Source organism: Phaenicophaeus curvirostris, chromosome 6 (assembly GCF_032191515.1).
Source record: "Phaenicophaeus curvirostris isolate KB17595 chromosome 6, BPBGC_Pcur_1.0, whole genome shotgun sequence".
Classification (NCBI taxonomy): Eukaryota; Metazoa; Chordata; class Aves; order Cuculiformes; family Cuculidae; genus Phaenicophaeus; species Phaenicophaeus curvirostris.
This window is the reverse complement of record NC_091397.1, coordinates 8,676,193-8,696,222: the sequence shown is the minus strand read 5'-3', so window position 1 is coordinate 8,696,222 and position 20,030 is coordinate 8,676,193. Positions and strand designations below refer to the sequence as shown.

At 36.4% G+C, this 20,030-nt stretch overlaps 1 protein-coding gene across 2 annotated transcripts in view; it reads left to right on the top strand.

Moving 5' to 3' along the window:
• Positions 1 to 16,122, top strand: part of PAXIP1 (PAX interacting protein 1) — a 35,894-nt gene extending 19,772 nt beyond the window's left edge. The window contains exons 7-21 of one of the 2 annotated variants that reach the window (XM_069859298.1): positions 857 to 1,577; positions 2,357 to 2,451; positions 3,396 to 3,491; positions 3,824 to 3,961; positions 5,293 to 5,414; positions 5,983 to 6,167; positions 6,296 to 6,339; positions 8,821 to 8,888; positions 9,274 to 9,376; positions 11,265 to 11,433; positions 12,955 to 13,055; positions 14,275 to 14,409; positions 14,493 to 14,568; positions 15,141 to 15,201; positions 15,638 to 16,122. In XM_069859298.1, the coding sequence (XP_069715399.1) occupies positions 857 to 1,577; positions 2,357 to 2,451; positions 3,396 to 3,491; positions 3,824 to 3,961; positions 5,293 to 5,414; positions 5,983 to 6,167; positions 6,296 to 6,339; positions 8,821 to 8,888; positions 9,274 to 9,376; positions 11,265 to 11,433; positions 12,955 to 13,055; positions 14,275 to 14,409; positions 14,493 to 14,568; positions 15,141 to 15,201; positions 15,638 to 15,653 (2,130 nt within the window). In that variant the 3' untranslated portion in view covers positions 15,654 to 16,122. Of the gene's footprint in view, positions 1 to 856; positions 1,578 to 2,356; positions 2,452 to 3,395; positions 3,492 to 3,823; positions 3,962 to 5,292; positions 5,415 to 5,982; positions 6,168 to 6,295; positions 6,340 to 8,820; positions 8,889 to 9,273; positions 9,377 to 11,264; positions 11,434 to 12,954; positions 13,056 to 14,274; positions 14,410 to 14,492; positions 14,569 to 15,140; positions 15,206 to 15,637 lie in introns of both variants that reach the window. The other variant, XM_069859296.1, reaches the window with a different exon arrangement.
• Positions 16,123 to 20,030: the final 3,908 nt, after the last annotated feature.

Below are 20,030 nucleotides of genomic sequence, written 5' to 3'. Positions count from 1 at the left end.
TTTCATATTACTTCTTTAATTTTTAATAGGTAGTTTATATAAAAATATTCTAATAAGCACGTAGAACTCATACTGATCTTATTAGGCATTTGCCTGATTTTTCCTTTTCTGTTGCTTTAACAACTCACTTTCTAACTTGTGTCTGCTTGGTGTGAAATGAGTTTTGCCTTCTGAAAAAGAATTTAAAATCCAATTCAGTTTCGCACTCTGTATAACCCTAAAATCTATTATTCTTAAGTTTGGGCTGGTTAGATGTTTCATCCTTCCTTCCGTCACCCATAAATTATTAGTGCTCAGCAGATCAATGCTTTTCTTTGTATTTTGGGATTCAGTTAAAAAAATGTAGCTAAGCATCCCTGAATTGGCTCAGAAGAAAGCAAGGTTGCATTTGGTTTCCATGCTTCAAATAACACTAATTAGTGGAGGCTTGATTAGCATTTTTTAACATAACGTAAGATTATGAAACTAAACTTTGAACTTAATGAGCCAGCAGGATAATAAAATTAATACTACAGTTGATTGAGTTGACCAGTGTGATTATTAATATAGTGTTAATAGTCATATTGCTATCAGAGATATCATCAGTAATAGAGGGATGGTTTCTAATCTTAAATTTTGCTAAAATATGCATTGCTTTATATTGGGAGCCACTTGTAGCTCCCTGCTTTTCCGTGTGTAAGTCCTGTCTTTTCATTTTGCTATTAGCAGTTGAAGATTTTTGTTTGGTTCACACTCTATTTAAGCATAGGATTCTTTTCTTTTGAGAACTGTATTTTCCCAGTAGTTCTTTAAATATTTAATTTTTAAAATTGAATTGACTACAAAAAAGGTCATGAAACTAATCTTTGTTTTCTAGATGTTACAATCACTTTCAGCACCTACAAAAAGTTTAGAACAACAAGTAAATCATAGCCAACAGGGACATCCAAATGCGGTGCTGTTTAGTCAAGTGAAACTAACACCAGAGACACATTTATTACAGCAGCCACATCAAGCACAGCAACAACAGCACCATCCTCTTTTACACCTTCAACCTCAGCAACTTATGCAGCTACAACAGCAGCAGCAGCAGCAACACCCCCAGATTTCCCAGCAGTCATTCCAACAGCAACAGCCTCATCAGTTTGCACAACAGCAACAAGTTCATCAGCAGCACCAGTTCACACAGCAGCAGCTTCAGTTTCCTCAGCAGCAGTTACATGCCCAACAGCAGCTACACCGTCCTCAGCAACAGCTCCAGTTCCAGCAGCAGCATGCTTTGCAGCAGCAACTTCATCAGTTGCAGCAGCAGCAGCTACAACAGCAGCAGTTGCAGCAGCTACAGCAACAGAATCTGCAACAGCAGCAGCTGCAGCATCATCAGCAACAAATACAGCAGCAGCAATTGCAGCAGCAGCACTTGCAACGGTTACACCAACAGCATCAGCAACAGCAAATGCAGAATCAGGCAACACAGCACTTAACTCAGACATCTCAAGCACTACAGCATCAAGTTGCAGCCCAGCCACAGCACCACCAGCAGCAACAGCAACAACTACAACAGCAGCCGCTTTTTGGACATGATCCAGCAGCAGAGAGTTAGTAATTATTGCCTTGTGATCCTGGAAAATAGTGGCTAATGATGTGACGTAGTGGGGGTTAGACTATCAAAAAAACAATGCTATGTTTATAGTATGAGATTGGCTCAGGACCCGCTTTACTAATTTTTAGGCAAATAGATTTAAATTATAGCAAAGAATGATCTAGAGATCTGAAAAGCCTGAGAGGAGTGAAAACTTTATCTTGTCGAATATATGCTTTGTACTATTAACATATAAACTGTGCTGTGAGAACAGCATACCATACTATTGTTTTTTTTTTCCTTTGGAAGAGGGGGCAGAGAAAGCTTTCAAAGATGATAACAACTAGAAAGACGCCTTGACTTTTGGAAATACTAGTAAATGAGTATTCAATATCAGATAGAAAGTTGTCATACCTTGCTTTAAATTCTGTCCGTGCTAGTAGAACTGAAAGGTTTTTGATTGTTTTGACTTCACAGCTGATCTGTATAAAAGAATAAGTTGTCTTATGTTTTCCTTTTGGTGCCACTTTCTTCTACTCCTCTAGCCCCCTCTTCTTCCAGGAAAAAGCCACCCAGAACATAAACAAACCTTGTGCTGAAATGGGTCTTTAGCTGTGGCTGTCAGCTTTGAAATTTTATATCCTACTTTTTCCAAGGAAGATTTACTTCAAAATTCAATGCAGTTTATAACCTGGTAATAGGAAGGATTAGTGCAGCAAATATGTTATGAGATAAAGCCTTCAGACTTTTAAAAGTATTTAATGTTTTGTTCTTCTATGTGCCGAACTACTTCAGTTCCAGAAGAATATTTCCTGCTGGGCTGTGTCTTTGCAATTGCTGATTACCCAGAACAGATGTCTGACAAGCAGCTGCTAGCGACCTGGAAACGGGTAAGACTCTGCTGTATTTTTAAACAATATGATAAGATAATGTGATAGTGACTAAATCCTGAAAGGAAGGATTGGAAGGATTTTGCACTCTTCACTTTTCTTTAAGCATCCTTTTCTGGAATGTTTTGTTACAACCTAAAAATATTATTCAACTGCAGCTGACCAGAAAAAGTAGTAAAAATGCTTCAGTTGTGCAGCCTGATTGAATTAGGTCTCTATTCAGAATATTGGCTAAATAAGTTATAGCCTTAACTATTTCCTGACTGTTTATGCTTTTAATCAAGCAGTTGTAATGCAGTGAATGTAGTTGTTCTCTATCTTTAACTTGATGATCTAAAAAGATTCTTTTTTGCATGTAATTTTGGCATTTATTAGCTTGTGGGGTATCCACCTGAGTGAATAAGATGAAGGAATAGAGTGTTTCTATTTCTTGCCGACTTCTGTTTTTCAGAAAAAATCTGATTGTATCCTTTTCTAAATTAGAGGACTTTGATGGTCTTCAGAAACTTCTGATGGATTTTGTAGTTGAATTTTCCCTACAATTTTGCATAATCAAGTAAACTGTTGACATTTTTAACAGTGCTTTTGTTTATTGCCAAGATGGAATTATTTCTCAAAAAATTGTTTAATAGGTATACTCCAAAAATAAAAAACATATGAAGGGTTATTTTTGTTTATATATTTTTCTTTGTGTTGTTTTAATTGACTCTAAAAAAACCAGACTTTTTGTAGCTTGGTGAAAAGGTGCATTTGTAATTTTGTTTTCTCCGTTTTTTTCAGAAATGTTTTTAAGCTAGATAACAAACCTTTTTTGGGGGTAACTCTTTCATGAAATGTGGTGACAATGTCCTAAAGAGTAGACTTTAATTTCAGACTGTTTATTTCTTAGCATGATTTTAAAATTATTCTGTATATTTAAAGTTCTGGGTTTGTTCTCTTGCCAGATCATCCAAGCACATGGTGGGACAGTGGATCCTACCCTTACAAGCAGATGTACTCATCTTCTTTGTGAAAGCCAAGTCAGTAACATGTATGCTCAGGTATGCAAACCAGTAACGCGTATTCATGACTACTTTCATTTTATTACTAGAGAGGTAGGGCTTTTCAATCTGAACTTTATACTTACATTGTCAGTATAAAATTAAAGGTTTTCATGATGTGCTTTTTTACGATTTGTGTTTTATAGTATAACAAACTTTCATAGTGGGAGTAGTAGATTTATTCCAGAGAATAGTGGAAAGATGCTATGAGAACAAGGATCCAAAAAAAGTAGAGAAATAGAAACTATTAAAATCAAAGCTTTGTATTGTAGAAAAAGTTTAAAATAAAATGTATTTAGATGTTTAAAACCTGTTTATGTATGTATCCATAGGCTTTAAGAGAGAGGAAGAGATGTATTACAGCACATTGGCTGAACTCAATCTTGAAGAAGAAGAAAATGGTACCACCTCATCGAGCCCTACATTTTCCAGTGGCATTTCCACCAGGAGGAAAGCCATGCTCGCAGCACGTATGAAAAACCTTGCTTCTAACAAGTGCTTAGTTTGTTATGTGAGCGGTATTCAAATAGAGCTAAAAAGTGTTTACTCAAAGCAAAATACAGTTTTCTTTGGTCTTGGAATCATAGAAGCATAGAACGGTTTGGGTTGGAAGGGGCCTTAAAGATCATCTAGTTGTTAATCTTAAGATCCTGTCTTTATGTGGTGCGTACCTACTGGGTGATTTGAGGAGCTTTGCGAGTCTTACTGAGCTCTGGGTGGTGAGGAGTAACTTTTGTTTGTGAACTATTGTCTTAGAAACTGAGGTAGAAAGACTACATGACTTATACATAGCAAGATGACAAGATTCCAAGCTATGTAGTTTTTTACTAATAACGCATCTAACAGTGTTTGCTTCCTTTGCCATAACCCACTATTTTCAGGGGATTTTTTGAGGGTTTTTCTGGGTTGGTACCTAGCAAATATCAGACGAAGAAGCAAATATGAAGTCACAGTTCCAGTAGCCTGTACAATGAGGAGTACTGGGGAATTTGAATTTTGTGGAGTTAAATATAAACTTGCAGTTGAATTCGATGTGTGTTGAAATACTCTGTGCAACGTAAACTGAGTTGCCAAAGTCTGTCTTGGGATTGGATTTCTTTTTGCTGGATGCAGATGTACAGGATACAGCCTTGCTACTAGCCTGTTCTAAGAGGCATAAAAAGAAATATAGGTTTGGAAAAACTAGGATATAACGATATGCATGTGAATGCAGTGGCAAGTAGCAAATGTAGTATGTATTGTAATAAATGTAGTTTATTATCAACGACAAAATTACTGTTGCCTGTTCCTAATTAAAAGGTGAGAATGGCAAAAATGAAAACTTGGCGTGACTAAGGATAAGAACAGGAGAGGTAGAATTACTTTTCTCCACCTGTTATCAGTTTGGCTTCATGGCAGGATAGAGCAGAGCATTTAGTAGTAGATTTTTAAAAGCAGAGTAGGGCAAGTTAGTATAAGTGTTTCTCTGCCTCCCTGAATATAAACAGCAGCAGAAGAAAGAGGTGAGGCATGTGAGAGAAGAAAACTAGCTGTGAACTCTTTCATAGTAAAAGTAGTCTTTGTAAATAAAAAGAGCTGACTAGCAGAATGAAAATTATCCTTCCTGAGTTAGAACTAGTGCTGGAAACCTGAAATGTTTATGTATAAACAACTCACTTTTAAATTGTACTTTATGTATCCTATATAACGTAGTTATGGTGCTGTATATCTTTTTGTAATGTAAAAAAAATATTTTCAGTGGGAGAGTTTTGTAAGTACCATCTATTTTGAGTTACTTGTAACTGTCTCTTTCTATCTGTAGATAATCTCTGTGACAGGATTTGTTGATAGCGACAGAGATGACCTCAAACTAATGGCCTACCTGGCAGGTGCCAAGTACACAGGCTATCTGTGTCGCAGCAATACAGTTCTCATCTGTAAAGAGTAAGTGCAGAGATAAATCAATGCTCACGCTTTCAGTTTCCTGTTGTAGTTGCTGCTTTTCTTAACGCGAGATGCTTGTTAGGTGTCATGAGAATGTTAATAAATTTTGTGGGTTTGATAGCAGTAAACTTAGTGATGTTGTTTTCTTGAACTAAAGTACTGCACACTGTTACATGATAAATTTTGCCTTCTGAAGAGAGGCAAATGAAATGTAATTCCTAATTTCACCGTTTTACCATATTTTATAAGTGATGCTGGCTGTTACACCATCTAAAAGTAAAATATCTTTTTGGGCTTTTTAATAATTACTTTACAATGTTGGGGGAGGGAAAATTAAGTTAAATACAATCTAACTTGATTTCATTTGGGGCAGAAATTTTCCCATAATCATATTTTTCTGGGACATAAATAAAAAATATATTTTCAGAATATCTACATTGTCACAATTAAAACAGATAATACGCTGACACAGAAATATAGGTATTCGTGTTTGTTATTAGAAATTTTACCAATTTACCTATTTAATTGAAAATTGAAATATTTTTTTTCCTCATCTCTGAACAATAAGAACCAGTGGCTTGAAGTATGAGAAGGCAAAAGAGTGGAGAATACCATGCGTAAATGCACAATGGCTCTGTGACATACTACTAGGAAATTTTGAAGCTTTGCGGCAGATACAGCACAGTCGGTATACAGTGTTCAATCTTCAAGATCCACTTTCTCCTAGTCAACACCTAGTTCTGAACCTTCTGGGTAAGAGTTTCCCCAAATCCTATGTTTTGTATCATTATATATGTACCTGTTTAATAAGTAGATGCTTGTCTCTTCTGTTATAAACAGCTTTGCATTGCTTCATTTTTGTTTTGTTCTTCATTTCCTAGATGCTTGGAGAGTCCCGTTAAAGGTGTCACCAGAACTTCTAATGGTATGTTGAATTATTGTATGTATATAATATATATATGTAGTGGTTTTAATGTGTAAGCACACGTGTATGTGATGTGAGCAGTGTGCCAGAGGGACATGCACTAACCTAAACTGAACATCTTGGCTGTACGCCCTGCTAGTGTTCTGTATTTTATGTTGAGAAATCTGAGAAATTGTCTTTTGCAGGACTAAAACTGCAGTGTGATGTACAAAATCAAGTTACTTTTGAGACATCTTTGGCTAGTGCTTCACTTTTCAATGTTTACATCAAACCTTTAGGAAGGGCTTAGTATTTTTTGAGTCATTACCTAACATGATCCAAAAATCAGGCCACATAAGGGTTTTTAAGGCAGAGCACCCAAAATCAGTAAGAATTTTGTTAGAATATTGACTAAATTTTAAATGGGATAGATAATGTAAATTAAGGGTGGAACTACTTATTCTTGTTTCTTTTGAAATATTTTAAGAACTAAAACCATGGGCCACATACATCAGAATTTGAAAATATATCATGCTTTAAAACGTGTAGGTGATAACCTTGGAAATAACAGCTGTTTAAATGAACAGGAGTAAGGAAACTAAGAATGTACTTTAAAAAAGATAGAAAACATTTAGTTTTTGTCAGATAGTGTATTCTGTGAAACATTCAAAACATGAGACAGGCATAAGAGCTGAGGTGGAAACTGGCTCATCTGAACTATTTCCTTCTTCTCAATATATGGATAACTATTTCAGTTTTGTATTGTAAATTTGATTTCCATTTCAGATTGAAACAGATGACTGCCAGATAACGTGTTACATTGCACAAAAATGTTATGCCTTCTTATCTCAGTCATTTTGTGTACTACTAAGAAAAGAGGAACTTACTAGCTGTCATAACTTAATTTGTGTGACTACTTTAAAAGCTGTCTGAGCACTATTTGTTGTTTTAATACCTTTCAGCTTTAGAAATAGCCACTACTATATCCCTGGCTATAAGTTTGAAATGCTCTTCCGTTTATAGACCCTTGTGAAGTTGCTTTATGGGCCCATAGGAAACTAATTTTTAGAAAATTGTCTGCATATGAAATGTTGTTTACTGCATATTTTCATGAATGAGGATGTATTCTACTAGTGGCAAAATAAAAAATCCTTGAAGATAATTGGTATGCACTATTACTATTTAAAATAGCTTTTAACTAGCTCACCCACTACTCTCTGTGTCCACACTGCACTTGATCTTATCTTATAATTGGACATCTGCCTCATTTGTGTTACTCAGTCAGACTAGGTAGTGGTCCATGTTTTATCTTATGTAGCAAATGGAGAACTCGAGGCATCAGAAAGCCTAATTTAGTACCTCCCTTTCTGTGTTTACCATACGAGGACCCTTCTTACCCATGTGAAGTGAGAATCTTGTGACTTAAAGGAGGACTTCTGTAGGTAACCTTGTTCCGCTCCCCTCAGGATGCTCCCATATGACAAATGTGATTTGTAATAGAAAATGCTGTGCATGTGGAACTGTCAGACAGGGTACTTCACTGCCTTCACAGCAAGCATTTCTGTTTGTCTTAGAATTTCAAGTGTGGGGTCCTCTTTTGAAGACAGCTGTCTGTCAGATGGTGTTGATGCCATCTACCTTTTGCATTTTCATAGTTGAAATGTCTATCAAAAAGTGAGTGCGTGCACTTTTCTTTCCAGCTGCTCTTACTAGTGATTGTCTAGCATAAAAACGCACGTCCCTGAGAGCAGCGAACAAACCCCTGTGGCCTGTTCTTCCCAACGGACTGTCCTCACAGTGAGGTTGGAAAAATGCTGCCTGTCTTTCTGGTCATGGGCCTTTAGTATTCCTCATTCAATTTTAAGTGTAGATTTGAAAGTTAAAAAGGAATAGACATCCCATGCTCCTTCAAGTAAGAGCTATGGTTTCAAGTTATGCAGGCCAGGGGGAGACTAAAAGCTATTATACATTTCTCTACTTCTGGGCAAATGCTCTTGTGGCTGATCTAGTACTGGGGAGGCGGGAGTGTCTATCCAGTTGAGTACCTGACCATCCACTGGAGCCTCTATCTGTGTAGTTAGGGTACTTGAGTATTTAAATCACAGGTGTCAGTATTTTCTGTTGATATTTTAAGCACCTGGAAAAATACTGTAGACTTCAGGTTTTTCACAAGTGGACAGGTTTTTCACTGTCTTTCTCATTTAATTATTTGGGATTTTCACTAATGATTATCATCTTTATTTAAAGTCTCACAATATTTTATTTGGTGTTCACATAAATGATTACATAACTTTACGGAGAGGCTTTGGTTAATATTCAGCTTGAGTCAGTTGTGTAAGCAGTAGGTACACCAGTATGCATTCAGTAGCATGTCTCTTTTCATTTGTGTTTAATTTTCTTTAATATCATCTCAGGATATCGGTGTATAGTTTTCATCTTTCAGAATAGAAGTTGGTTTTCCTGCTCAATTCACATGTAAATATGTAGATGATGTAATTTCAGGGTGTGAGGTTGCCTTTGAAACCAAAGCAAAATGAGTCCAGTCTTCAGCCATCTTCCAAAAGAGCAAGGTAAGAATAGTGGGCAATCAGTATTAGTAGTCTTGAATTCCCTTTTCTTCAGAAAAAAAATCCATCTTGAAGTAATTATCAGTGTTCTTTGCATATTGCCAGCTACTCAATCAGCAGGTATCAATGCTTTTTGCATATTGCCAACTGACAGGAATAAAAGAATAACTAGAGAGTGAAATAGTGAGAGAATTGGGAGAGAACAGAAACAGGAGAATGTCCTGTTCTCAGCACAGAATTTTTTTCTTAAGATGATTAGTCCTGCCTAATTTCTATCATCTGAATACTTCCCTTGGTAAAAGTTGCAAGAGTGTGCTTGTTTAGTTTTAAAATAACAACATGACTGGGCCCAAAATTCACATTCTGCTGTATTTTCTGTATTTTGTAGGGTTGAAGACATACCACCACCTACTAAAAAACTCACCCCAGAATTGACGCCAATGGTGCTCTTTACAGGATTTGAACCTATGCAAGTTCAACAGTACATGAAGGTGACTTTAATGGTTCTCTTGTGTATTACATTGAAACATCTGATAACTTTTTTCATGATGTTGAATGTTTGCTATCTAAGACTTGATTAGCGTACACCTGGTGGATAACACCCTGTACGAACTAGGGCTGAGGTTAGTGTAGATTAATGTGAAATGAGTTTTATTTGGTAACTGTTCCGCTTTAGTTAACTGCATGTTTCTATGCTACTTGTTCTTTCTGTATGATTATTTAAACGGCCTATTCCACATTTGTTTTTAAATCGGTGAAGTTCATAACCAAATTTAGATAAGAAAATTGGTGATGGTTGTACTGGATAAGAACCAAGATTCTTCTAGTGTAGTTGCTGTCTGTAATGCCAAATGCTTCAAAAAAAGCTGATGACAAAGCTTCTGGCAGGTGAGAGATAATAAGTTCCCATGGAGATTTTGTTCTGTTTCCTAGTAAAGTTGTCCCAAAACTTAGCTCTAAAAATTTACAGCATTCTTCTAACAGTATAAAAATCCAATCATTCCTTGAACCTTAAGAATTACTAGAAATTTGCTCCAAAAGAACTTTTTATTTATGTTGTTTTTGATTTGTTGGCTGATGTTTGAGGCAAAGGGCTTTTCTGACTGGGGGCATCAGTTGTGCGTGAAGGATCTTGCTCCAGGTGGTTGGAAGTAACCGAGGGATACCAGTGCATTTAAAGAATACGTGATTCAACAAGGCCAAGTGATAGGTCCTACACCCGAATTGGGGCAATCCATGTATCAATACAGGATGAAGGATGATGTGATTGAGACCGGCCCTGTGGAGAAAGGCTTGGGGGTGCTGGTCGATGAGAAGCTCGCATTGAGCCAGCAATGTGTGCTTGCAGCCCAGAAAGCCAACCGTATCCTGGGCTGCATCAAAAGGAGCGTGGCAAGCAGGTCAATGAAAGTGATTCTGCCCCTCTATTCCTCTCTTGTGAGACCTCACCTGGAGTGTTGTGTCCCGTTCTGGAATCCTCAACATAAGAAGGATATGGAGCTGTTTGTAGCCTCCTCTGGACCCATTCCAAGATGATCCGAGGGCTGGAGCACCTCTGCTATGAGGACAGGCTGAGAGAGTTGGAGTTGTTCAGTCTGGAGAAGAGAAGGCTCCGAGGAGACCTTCCAGTACCTGAAGGGGGCCTACAGGAAAGCTGGGGAGGGACTGTTTACAAAGGTCTGTAGTGATAGGACTAGGGGGAATAGCTGTAAATTGGAGAGGGGAAGATTTAGACTAGACATAAGGAAGAATTTCTTCACTATGAGGGTGGTGAGGCACTGGCACAGGTTGCCCAGGGAAGTTGTGGATGCCCCATCCTTGGAAATGTTCAAGGCCAGATTGGATGAAGCCTGATACAGTGGGAGGTGTCCCTGCCCAATGGCAGGGGCGTTGGAATTATATGATCTTGAAGGTCCTTTCCAACATAAACCATTCTGTGATTCTATGATTTTCATGAGATGCTTTTCTTTTTTAAGAAAAATCTAGGAAAATTTTCTGTAGCTACAGTGTATATTATACCTTCCACAGAAAAGAGCAAAATTATTAAATTCTCTACATACTTAAATTTAATAGCATGTTTCACTTAAAAAAGATTTAATTTGTGTCTTACAGTTATTTCTTTCCTTAAAAAAACCCAAACCAATCCAAAATGAAAAAGCAGAATATAGCTTTCACTCTTGCCAGATGAAATTGATACCTGGAAATACCTGGATTTACAATGGCTGTAAATTCTGCTAAAATTAATGAGCTTTAAGAATGACTGTAATACAGAAATCTTATACTTATTAGGAGCTTTGATAGTGGTATTACAACTCTTCATTTTCCCTTCAGTTTTTAAAGGACTGTTCCATTCTGATTTGTGTTTTGTGCTACTTTCAGAAACTGTACATCCTTGGAGGTGAGGTAGCAGAATCTGCTCAGAAGTGCACACATCTAATTGCCAGTAAAGTGACCCGAACTGTCAAGTTCCTGACTGCAATTTCTGTAGTCAAGCACATAGTAACTCCAGAGTGGTTAGAAGAGTGTTTCAAATGCCAGAAGTTTGTTGGTAAGTTAAACTTGTATCAGCTTCTATATTAAAAATAAGTTTTGTTGATTTAAGTATTTGAAAATGGCATCGATACTTAAATGGGCTTCATTGTTTCAATTTCTGACTTTAGTGTCTCTTGCCAGTTTTCTAAAGAGTTCAGTTTTGAAAGCAGAGATTGGAAGCCTACAGCAAATCTTACTAACATAATTGACAACTCATATTATGTTTAAATACTTATACTAGGAGCTGGTTTATATTTCACTTGAAATAGAAGCTTATGTTGGTATCATTAAGTTGCAATAAGAAGAAATTATGTATTATTTTATTTAATTAAGTTCTCTTTCAATGAAACATTTTCTTTAGTTTTCATCTGCTTTAATACAGTGTCTTTTCATTAAATGAAGTAAAAAAAGCACTTCAAAAGGTTGCTTTAGAGTGAGTGATTGGTTGGATGTTGTTAAGTATTATATTTCTTGTGTAGACACTTGTAAATTTTTTTCTTATAGTTACATTAATTTTTAAGCTCCAAATGCTTTTAGTTTCAATAATTTTTCTAAAGTAAAAGTTAAAAACACTAGATTGCTGTTGGAAATACATACAAAAATGCATTTAACAGACTTAAATCTATGCATAATTAATCAATAAACTAACAAACATTTTTATAAATCTGGAGAAAGCAACTTGCTTGGTTCAGAATCAGTGAACTGAGAAATCAATTCATTTGAAAGCTTAGAAGATAAAGTCTGGGAGTTTCAAAGGATGACTGTTTCAATCTAGTACTCAAAGTACTTTACTTATCTGCTGAAATTTAGTTGATTTGTAGCTAATGGGCTGCCTTCACTTTCGTACCTAGTACGACGATAGAAGAATATAGCAGTTGTCTAGAAAAATTGTCCTACTAATTTTCTTTGTCTTATTGAAGAATATTAACATCATCTCTTCCAGTTTGTCAGAACTGTACTCAAAAGACCAATTTGTTCTTCATATAAAATTTCTTTGCTCTTCAAATTCAGCTGTTTTGAATTAAATCTGATTTAGAAGTATGTTTGACATAGCTTTTTGTGGAAAGATAAAGTTAAGGCTGAAGTTCCATCCCTAATGGAAAATGAAAAATTGACCGAATAACAGGATTAGGGAAACAGATAGAAAGTTTGCTTTGTTAAGGCTACGTGAGGAGTTAAAGACAATTTTGGGGCTCCAAGTGGTTGCCATAGTGATTTGAACTTAAACTTAATCATTCTGCTCCTTTTTTTTGTGGAGGATCAAGAAATAAAAGTTTGCAAATACCTCCAGTAAGTCAGAAAAGGGGACTTCGTAGGGTAGTGGTTGTTGCTACGTATAAATACGCATACCATTTTATTCTCCAAGTAATTATGGTTCATCGTTTTAAGAAGCCTGATAAAAGGAGGTATTATAATCGTGTTAAAGTTAGTAGGTGTTCACCATTTAGAGTCACCCTGCCACCAGCATTTTCTGATCAGATTACATCCTGGATGTTTTTTTCTTTTGTGTGTTACAAGGTGATTCTTTCTTTTTCAGATGAACAGAACTTTGTGCTCAGAGATGCTGAAGCTGAGGTGCTTTTCTGCTTTAGTTTAGAGGAGTCTCTAAAGAGAGCACAAGTAGCTCCACTGTTCAAGGTATGCAGTTTAAAATAGCATTTACATACTTGGAGGTTTTCAACCTGTTTTTTTCAGCTTTGGGACTACAGGTTTTATACCCAAGGGCAATAAAATAGAAATATAATGTGAAGCATTTGTTACAAATTTTACTTTTCACCTCATGCCTATTTCATGCTTAAGCATCATTGGGATGGGTCTAAGCTTCTGAGTGATGGGTCCTGTAGGTGCAAACAAAACATTCTCAGTATATGCTCAGTGTACTTAACAGTATTTATTCCCTGACAGAATTTAGAACGTTGCTCTGTTACTTATAAAAAGCCATTTACAGAAGGGAAGGTGTGTTTTTTCCCCTTTTTTCTATTCTTTTTCACACCAGCCTGGTAAAAAATGGGACTCTTGAGAGTGAGTTTGCAGTTCAGCCCCAGGGAGTTATAATCTGGTTCTCCTTGAAGACAGTATTTACCACAAAGCTGTTTGCTAGGATGGCACAAGATGTTTTTCATGCCTCCAGTTAAAATTATGTTACAGTGCAGAGAACTACCTGAAGATCCATGTTGCTGGAGATTCCTCAGCCTAACTGAATGACTCTATTGAGGCAAACCACCTAACAAGGGTACTTTTACAACCTGTAATGAATAAGAACCTATGTCTTTTATTAAGTTTCCGTACTACATTTCACTCACTTTTGCAGTCTTATAGCAAGGTGTTTTTTATATTCAGCTGGTAAACAGAAATATGCTGCTTTGTGATCTATCTCCCCAGTCAAGTAGTCGGATAATTTTTGTCAGAAAGTAATTAATTGGCTGTTAATTAAAAGCTGAAAGTTCTTTTGCAAGACTTAAGACATACCTGTGCTTGAAAAAGCAAGGAGTACTGTTGTTCTTACATGTCTTACCAAGCTGCAGTTACCTTTTTTTTTTTTAAACATATTTTACATATTTTAAATGATGGTTTGAAGGTTTCCTACTTGCGATTTTATGGGTGTTGACATAGGCAGACCCAAGCTGTTCAGATTTATCAAAATTGTGGGTTTGCCCCTCCAGAGAAAACATCAATGATAATTAAAGACAACTCATCAGCTGATGAATTTGTTGCCATAAACTGGTATCTAATACCATCTTACAAAGCTTGTCTCCTGATTGTATAAGAGAAGAGTCACATTGTAATAAAACTTAATGCAGAAATCTGATAATAAAATAATCTTTTTTTTTTCTTATTCTTTCTTTTCTTTTTTTAGGGAAAATATTTTTACATTACACCTGGAATTTGTCCCAGTCTTTCCACCATGAAAGCTATTGTGGAATGTGCAGGAGGAAAAGTATTATCTAAGCAACCTTCTTTTCGAAAACTCATGGAACATAAGCAGAATAAAGTGCGTATAATATTGTTTTCTAAGATTTACTGGTAATCTCTTACTGTGCTGTTCTGAGTTTACAGTTAGTTTTTTTCGTTTAGAGTTTGCCTGAGATAATCTTGATTTCCTGTGAAAACGATCTTCACTTATGTCGAGAATATTTCGCAAGAGGCATAGGTATGTATAAGCTATAGATATAATTTGAATTGTATATGTATTATTTTGATTTCTTTTTTTTACAATTATTATGTTGCAAGTAGACATATTTAGAAGCTTTCAGATAATTATAGAGGAATATGTGCCCTGTCCTGCAAACCATGGAGGAATCTGAGCCAGCTGTTTGCTAGGTATTTCTAGTAGAGGTATTTTATAGCCAGGTCGCCATAAATCTTTGGAAGGGTATGCTTGAACCTGGGGTGCTTCAGTCCTGCCTGAGGCAAGATTACCGTCTCAGCATTCATTGCTAGTTAAGGATTTGAGGTTTTTCACTTTACCTGTTTTTACTTCGGTGTAAAACCCCAACTCATGCTGTGTTTATTAACAAGGACGTGCTCAGGGAAGCCTGGTATTTGGGGCGTGAAGTGTGTGATAGCTAACAGTGGGCCAGTGGTAGCAGGGGCAGCTCTCCCTTATCCCTCTGCATGAAGAGCAGTAAGGTACAGACAGAATGGTCCCTCTTGACACACAGAGAATGAAAGGAGAATGTCCTCATAATGTGTAAACTGTATGCATGTGTTTGATGTTTTCAGATGTCCACAATGCTGAGTTTGTTCTGACGGGAGTACTTACTCAAACACTGGATTATGAATCATATCCTTTTTGTGTAAAGGTTGTCAGCCACCTGGGGAACTGTAGTTTTTTCTTAATCAGGAGCTAATTATAAATATTTTTTAGGATGTGTAATGTTCACTTGGTGGGAGGGTAGTTTAACACCCAGAAACCTAGCTGCAATTCAAAGTGGAATTACTTTTTGGGAGGAAATACTTCAGTGCAGGTGGGAAGGCAGCGTTGTCGGAAAGTAATAGCAGGTTATTAAGGAGCAGGACAAAAAAACTTGTCACTACAGAAAATATTTGTCATGAGCTACTCGCAGATGAGGAAAATAGCTTTTTACTGAAGATTATAAACCTTGTTTGATAAATGTAGTGGAGGGACCAGTAAGGCTTCTATACTTTTATGCATGTTTTTTTATTTAAGTTCTATTTTGCAGTCTTTTCTTGAAGTTCTTCTTCCTTAACAAACATACGTATAAATTTACTTGATGGACAATAAAATGCCTTACTGCTTCAGAATCCTTGGAGCATTAAATCTAGCTGTTCAGCCATTGTACAAAACAAATATAACTTCCTGTGGATGCTGTTTTCCAGCTGTTTTCCTAGGGATGATGAGCAGTTTAAAGCAGGAAAGCAAAAATAAAATGCATCTTTTTTAGGATGTGTGATTTTATTATGCTGAAACATAATTTACTATGTTTTGTATTATACTACTGTTTTAAAAAGCCCACTTTAGGTATCATGATTAGCCCATTTTTAAGCATTTTAACGTAAATGATGGTACTCAGCCAAAAGTGTAATTTGGATGTAAAAATAAAAGGGCTTGCTATCTATTAAATTATGGATGTTGAATATGAAAATGTTTTGTACTTTATTTTTATTTCTTATACTCTATTTTCTTTTATATTGATATTTTGCCCACATTTTAAATAAATGTACTTTTAAATGTTTTACTCTATATTTTAGTGGTGGCTCATTTTTTTGGATACTGTGCAACAGTGGCACTCTGGTAAGAGTAAATTACTCAAATCTTTTTCCAAGCAATGTAAAATTATTTTAAGCTTATTTTACCAGGTATGTTTTAATATATGAATTCCAGTGATTTAAAGGGAAATAGTTGTAAATGTATATATTTGTTTTTACTGAAACAAAGAAGCAGCTTGATGGAAGGAGAAACTATAACCCTGCGTATTACACTGTTGTGATAATTTTGTTTGTATAGTGAGTTTTACTAAATAAATATTAAAACTCATCTCATGAATCTATATTCAGTTGTATTTCCTAATATAGTTCTAATAACCTGACTTTACCACTTTTATCAATTTAGATTCAGGTAGGTGAAAAAGCCATCCTAAAAATATTTGATCAGCAAGCCGTTAGACTAGTGGGGGAGTGCAGATACTCACTTGCCTGAACAGTTACGAGTGTATTATAGCACCTTGTGAACCATTCACAGAGCGATTCGAAATATAAGATAAAAAAATAAATAGTAGCTAATCACACTTTTCTCAAGCAATTTGTACTTCTATGCAGAAGCACTTTACAGGGAAGCTTTTACAAATGCAGTATCACTAAACTGGGGTAAGCTGCTATTTTCAGCTGATGCAAAGCTTTCTACAGAGAGATTACTAATTTCAAATCTCTCTTCTGTGCTGTGGCTTATAATGAAAATTGACCCTATGCTTTACTTAACTGTATCTGTTGCCTTTCTTCCTGTGCCTCAGTTCAACACAGTACGTAAGCAAATTGAAGCTGTAAGAACACAGTGGTAGTAATTTCAAGATGAATGAAGTCCCATGAAAGTCAGTAGTGTGCCTGATGCCTGTTATTGCTGGCTCTGCATTCCTCAGCTATCCTGATCTATTCCTGTATTTGGCATTTATGTTGTAAGTGATAAAGGGCAACATGATAATAATGAGTGGCAAAATTTCTATCAGCATGTCTTTCGCAAAGGTGACAAAATTTAGTAGATGAAAATGCTGTATTTTGGCTCAAGGTGCTTTTAAGTGCATTGGAGGTTAAAAAGGTATGGTACAGCGTGGGAGAAAATGGTACTTTTCCCAAAATGCCGTTCACTTGTAATGGCACAGTTATGTGATTCTTCTTAGGGCCATGTTCAGCTCTTCATGATAGTTTCCTCTTCATTATGAGACAGAATAAGAAAAGTCTTTAATATGGAGATCTAAGGTTGCAAGTTGATGCATGATTTTATGGTTTAACTTCTGAAAATATTAAAAAAAAGAAGAGAATGCAGTGGGAGTTAATCGTTGGCTGATGAGTTGTTGTATAAATGTCTTAAATTGTTCAGACATACAGATCTGTCAAGTCTGGTTTCCCTTTATTGTCAAAGGAGGATGAGAATATCTCTAAAACCTGAAATAGTTAAAGACCCCTGCAGAGAACACATCTCTTAACCAGTTTGCTTATCCAGATAATTTAGAATACAGGAAATAGGTGAGATGAATCCCACCCTGAAGAACTTGAGTAATGCATTCCATAAATACTGGGGTTTTTAATGGTGAAAAAAGTACATCTCCCCTCCCCCATCAAATACACTTCCAAATGTGTTATGTGAAATCGGTGTGTCTTGAGACTTCCTTCATTATACTGGTTGCCAGTTTGCAGAAAGTTTTTTGATGCTTTTTCCTTTAAAACAAGTATCAACTATTGTAGCTTTTGGACTTTTTTACCTTTAATAAATATTTTCTACCTGTCATGTATTCAATATATTTTCTGTATGCCTTATGAACACTGAATTGCCTTACGTAATGTAAATACTGGTTTCAAAAAGAGGTATGTGCATTAATGAGTCAGTGGCACTTTTTAACTGTACATTAAATCAAACACAAGGCATATGAGTTTGCAGGACTTGGTTCTAAAAGTCAGAAGACCTGCTAAAACAGCTTTCTGTAGAATGAAACTTAGCACTGAGGGTGGAGAGGCAAAAAAAATATCCAGGTTTGAATGTAGTAGCATTCTGCCTCAGCAACATATACTGCTAGACTCAATAATGCATTTATGCCTCAATAAGAATTCTCACCTTCTTTAGGATTAACTACTTCTACGTTTTCCACAATGAAGCAGTGTTAAGGATATATAACACCTTTGCCAAAGACTACTACAGTTGAGATACGTGAATGCAATAGCATCTGAAACATAAATTTCCTTATGAAAACTATCCAAAATGCTGTCAGATATTGCATAGAGAAGCTTGGCGAAAACTGAATGCAATCATGGAACAAATGAACCCTGTGGGAAAATGTGAGTGGTAATGCATCTGTTTCATCATCAGTGGAGACAGTGTGTTTATTTAGCCAACAGACAAATATGACTGATTTGATTAACCTTTCAATTAGAGTAAAAAACAGAACCTGCCAAGAAAGTCTTTCAAGAACCACAGGAGCTGTCCAGAGCCAACTGGCTTCAACAGATGTTATTGTGCGTGTGATTAGGGATAGAGAAAGGATTTGATGAAGTATGCTGATTATAAATTGCTGTTATGAACATACTTTTCCTATAGTGGAAGGTTATAATAGTAAAGTGTCTATTTGATCCTGTCTCCTGCACTCAGGAAAAAATAAATACCTTTCATGTTGTTTGGCTGCTTGCAGAAGCATTAGGTCCATAATACAAGCTTGTGTTCTTTGCAGAAAATCTGTCCTGATATTGTAGTTATTTAAAGATAAATACAGAATATATCTGTAATAGTGGAGACATTCCATCAGTTAGGGATCCGCTGTAAGTCAAGGAGATGTGGTCTCCACTCATTACTTTGCAGATTTCTTTGCCATGAGTCAGAAAGCAGAATTGTAGGACAGAATTGTAGAAGTCTGGCTGTAAGAGACCTCTGCAAGTTCTATAAAGTTTTGGGGGTCTTGAAGAGCAGATATACCACAACCTCTATGGGCATCGCATTTCTGTATTTTGTCACATCCAAGGTAATAAATTAACCACCCTCATATCTAATCAGAATGTCCATTGTTCTGCTGGCAGCTCTTGACTCTTAATTTCATTCCCAGGCACCTCCGAGAAGAGTCTGTCTCTTACATTCTTCCTGCTCTCTTGGTAGGTAGTCGTAGACAGCAGTAAGACATTCTGTTAAGGCTGAACATGCTCAGCTCTCAGCCTGTCCTTGTGCATTGTGTGCTTATAACCTCTAATCATCTTGATAGCCGCCTGCTGGACTTGCTCCATCAGGTCACTGTCTTACTGCATGGGGGAGCCCAAAACTGTGAAAAGAGAGAAAAGGTTCTCAGTACCTTGGCCTTTTTCTTGCCTTTCATCACTAGGTCCTTGTTGAACAGCAGGCTTTCCTTTTTCTTAACCTTTTTGCTACTGATGTGTTTACAGAAGCCTTTCATGCTGCCTCTCGCATCTCTTGCTAATTTCAGCCTGGCTGACCCACTCCTGAATAAAAAATCAGCTGTGCAGCTCAAGATGTGTAGAACATCTGAGTGGAGCAAACAAGTACAGAATGGATGTGTTTAGGAAGGTTGTACAACTTTTGATCTTTATGCAGGTCTGCTATTAGGAATTCATGAAATGTTTTCTAGGCACAGTTTAGTTAGTTTTCCCTAGCTCAAGGCAAATGGAGAAACAAGAAGGCAGCTCTGTTAATGTTTATATATTTTTAAGTTTAAGAATCCTGATGCTTTACAGGGTGTTAGGAGGCTACATATACTAATATATATGCTAGGTCAGTATTACTCATTTTATGGATGTAAATTAAGATGGAGAGAAGGTTGCATGCGGAGTGGTGAAGTAGGGAATAAACCCCAGGTTATCTATATTCAAAGTTCACATCTTGACAGCCAGTCCCCTGTTCCCTGTCGTCTGTCTGTCCTATGCTGCTTGTAGGAAGAATAA